General features: G+C 42.7%; 1 protein-coding gene across 2 annotated transcripts in view; it reads right to left on the reverse strand.

Annotated features, from left to right (window-relative positions):
• Positions 1–2,092, reverse strand: part of lrp6 (low density lipoprotein receptor-related protein 6) — a 20,071-nt gene extending 17,979 nt beyond the window's left edge. For both annotated transcript variants that reach the window (XM_037695611.1, XM_037695610.1), the window contains exon 1: positions 1,807–2,092. In XM_037695611.1, the coding sequence (XP_037551539.1) occupies positions 1,807–1,864 (58 nt within the window). In that variant the 5' untranslated portion in view covers positions 1,865–2,092. The remainder of the gene's footprint in view (positions 1–1,806) is intronic.
• Positions 2,093–3,996: the final 1,904 nt, after the last annotated feature.

The following is a 3,996-nucleotide window of genomic DNA, read 5'->3' on the forward strand; positions in this document are numbered from 1 at the left end:
TCCTCAGTCTGAGGTGCTGTATTCAGCTCAGTCTTATAAATAGCGCCTTCTCACTGGTTGATCCACTCTGAGAAGGTGCTATTTATAAGACTGAGCTGAATACAGCACCTCAGACTGAGGAAACGTTTCTGCTTTGTTCTGTTTTTTGAATGTCCTGAGGACCAGACTTAACTTTTTTAGAATATCCTAGAAACAATACTTGTTTTAACTGGCCATGAGGTAGTGCTCTGAAATATAAATGAAGTTCAGACAATTATAGTTTAAAAATTTAATTAAATTTTTTTAAAAATCAGTAAAATCGGTTTCTCATGCAAGTACCGGCCGATATGCGATTTCCCAAAATTAAGGAAATCGGGGCCGACTTATCAGTGGACCCCTACTACAACCACAACCATAACTTTAACTACAACTACATTTCATTTGTTTATTAACTTTATTTAATCAGGCAAATCCCGTTGAGATCACAGATCTCTTTTACAAGGGAGGCCAGGGCCTGAAGGCAGACTAACATACATGTTGTTGGTCTGTGGGAGAAAACCGGAGTACACACGCAAGCATGAGAAGAACATGCAAACTCCACACAGAAAGACCCCAGGTCCAACCGGGGATTGAACCCAAGGCCTTCTTGCTGTGAAGCAACAGTGCTAACCACTGAGCAGTCATGCTGCTGCAACTAGATCTACAACTATAACCACAACTACAGCAACTTCTACAACTGCAACCAGATCCAACATCCCTTTGGTTTCATCAGCATTTAGCACCAGTTGGAGACAGAACAAACCTGACTGGATGATGTCGAATGCAGAAGCTGGAACGCCTGAGCAGCTCACAGTTCTACCATGACAATAAACAACTGTGTCGTCGGCATGTAAGGACGCACCAGGAATGATCTGACCAACATTACTTGTGTAGATTGTGGAGGGAGATTGTGAAGAGAGTGGGTCCAAAGACTGAGCCTTGTGGTACATCATCTCTGTCAATCATGATTTCAAGTGCTCAGAAGAAAAATAACCACTCCCAGGTGTTAAACCATACAGGTGCCTGATGCACCTGAGGTTTATTCTTCTGAGTTCAAGTTACTTGATTGACCAGGAGAAAGAGGCAGACATCATCCATCCTGGAGCTCAGAGTCTGCACAGATGTTCCTGAAGCCACAAGAACTGAGAGGTCTTCAGGCTTTGCTTGGTTTAATAAAAATTTAAACTTTGTTTTCTGTCTTTGGTTTATTTTAGATGCTGCTGCAGATTTCCACTGGCCAGGTGTGTGTTTCTGAAGGTATGCTGTATTAATGTTGTGCATTGTAACGGGTCAGTCTCAAGCTGAACACGTACTAAACTGCAGATGTTCGTGATAATTAACATTTGTACCAGTTTAAACTCGACTCTGTAAAAACTAAAGGCAGCTGGTCTTTGTCCAACCTGCTAGCTCCTGATGCTAACTAGCTTCCAGAGCTCCACTTGTTGTTCCCGAACAGTCACTTTTAGGAAAACAGAGATCAAATGGCCAACAATCGGATCCAAAATTATTTAAATCTCCAAATAACCCTGGAAACCACTCCTGGGTGTGCAGCAGCGGGACTACACTCGGGCTCCGTGGGGGTAAAGCGCAGACTAACCCCGGGCTGCGAGCGGCTCCTAGCACTGCAGGAAGCTAACGTTAGCTCCGCTCGGCCCGAAGCTCCAAACATCCAGAGTGAAACCCGCAGGGCTTCCCCGGTCCAAAGACCGCAAACACCGGGGCACAGAGGCTACTACCGCCGAACCGCCGGGGCACGGGGCAGCTGTATGCCGGGGGACCCACACTCACCTCGGACAAGACAACAAAAAGTCCACAACAACAACAGGCTCCGCAGCGAGACTCCCATCTTCTTTCTCCCGTTCCTCAGCGCCGTATTCCCATCGCTGCGGCCGCTTCCTCCGAACAAAAAACACCAGCTTATCCGGCCCGGTTCACAGCTTCGGTTCCGATAAGGGTCAGACTACCTCCGCGTACATCCCTGCGGGCTGCTCGAGCAACTTTCCGAGCGTCTCACTGTCCCACATTGTCCAGAGGCAGATCCAGCGTCTGGCTCCGCTCCGATCCCAGCGAACTGCTCCCCCTACAGGCTGGCTGAAGAAACGCAGCAGCGTCACCGCAGCCACGTGACCTCCACAACCGGAAGTACGTCACCAGGGCTGCCATATGGATGCGATACTGCGCGTCAAGTGTCCGATCCGTGCAAAATTTAAGGGCAGTTTCAGGTCAAAACTAATTAAAAGTAGCTAAAATTAACTGCATTTTAGCTAAATGATGCACAGTATCTAAAAATGGAAGCTGCAATTATTGAAAGGCAGTTCAAAGTGGCAGAATATTCATAACAAACACTGAAGGAGTGAAACCAGCTAAAACAAACGCTAGCTGAAATACAAACGTAGCAAAATTGATCAAATGAAGCACAACAGTTGCTAAATATTAGCTAAAGGCTGAAAAGGTCAAAATTAGTTAAAAGTTGCAAAGTGCTATGTGATCGGAGCAAAATGTTCGTTAACAGCTAAAATTTGCAAAATGCTAAAAGAAGCAAACGCCTAAAAATAGCAAAAGACTAGTCTGAAGCTAAAAATATTTAAACACAAGAACAGAAAAATGGTTTTATTGTTAACTTGGTGGCATGTATGTATGTTTTATTTATTCATTTCATCCAAACAACAAATATAATACAATTTAAAGAAAAGAAAAAAGATATACAGTCACAGAAATAAAATGAAAGGCAGCAGAAGAAGAATGAGTTCTTATAATATCTGCCCCTTGTCCCCAAAATATATTCCAAACAAAATTACTATACAAAAGCAAGATGAATTAATAATAAAATAAAAACTTAGCTAAAATATAAGATCAACTGTAAACAATTTTTATGAACTCACATTATACTTAATTTTTTTTTTTTTAAACAAATTTTTATCATCCTCTTGAATATGTAAATCGTTTTGGCATTTTTAATATCAACCTCCGGATCATTCCACAATCTAACACCCTGAGATCTAGTGGATCACATCTTCAGACTGGTGCGACACCACGGCTTCACAAACATCTCCATCCCCTTAAGATAATAATTACTTTCTCTTTTAACAAATTTCCCTTGAATGTTAGTAGGTAGTATGTTTTTGTTGGCCCCATACATAAACAGTAAGATATTGTAATCAACCAAGTCATAAAATTTTAATATCTTTATGGTATGTGCTTTATATCAGGCCACCAGGGGAGTTGGGAGGTGATGTTATTTACATACAACACGCAAACACTTAGAATAAAGTTTATATCAGTTTTATTTGTTCACACACAGTTCTGCTGTGACAGGCTAAAATACCAGCAGCTCTCGGTGCCAATTAATTGGAAAGCAATTGAGTATTGCATGATTGGAAAGACCGAGGCACTGGGGGTTTTTCCCCTCTCCAGATGAACCAGGCCCGGGGAAGCCCACCTTGAAGAGCCAAAGAGAGATCAGGGTCTACGAATGATAAACCTTCTTAGATCAGAACGCTTTTTGCAATCCTCAAATCAAATATTTTTTAGTACTGACATAGTCAAAGTTATAAATATTTCCATAATGTCATGCGTCTCATTAGGGGATTGCTGGAGCTGAGACAGGTAATTGACCTAAAGAAGGCAGGTCACACGTCTACAGCCAGAAGGCATCCTCTGTGCACACATACGAATAGTTTACATTCAAACACCTGGAGAAAACTGATTGCTTCAGCTTGCTTCCTTAAATAGAGAACTTTACTAATTAGCTTCTCTGTGTATATGTATGTCCCTGAGACAACTTTGTTGTGATATCCATCCATCCATCCATTATCTTTACCCGTTTATTCCATTGTGGGTCACGGGGGTCGCCGGTGCCCATGTCCAGCAATCACTGTGCGAGGGGCGGGGTACACCCTGGACAGGTCTCCAGTCCATCACAGGGACACATAGAGACAAACAAGACAAACAACCATTCACTCTCTCACTCACACCTAG

The sequence above is a fragment of the Nematolebias whitei genome, chromosome 22 (genome assembly GCF_014905685.2).
Source record: "Nematolebias whitei isolate Nwh7 chromosome 22, NemWhi1, whole genome shotgun sequence".
NCBI classification, from domain to species: Eukaryota; Metazoa; Chordata; class Actinopteri; order Cyprinodontiformes; family Rivulidae; genus Nematolebias; species Nematolebias whitei.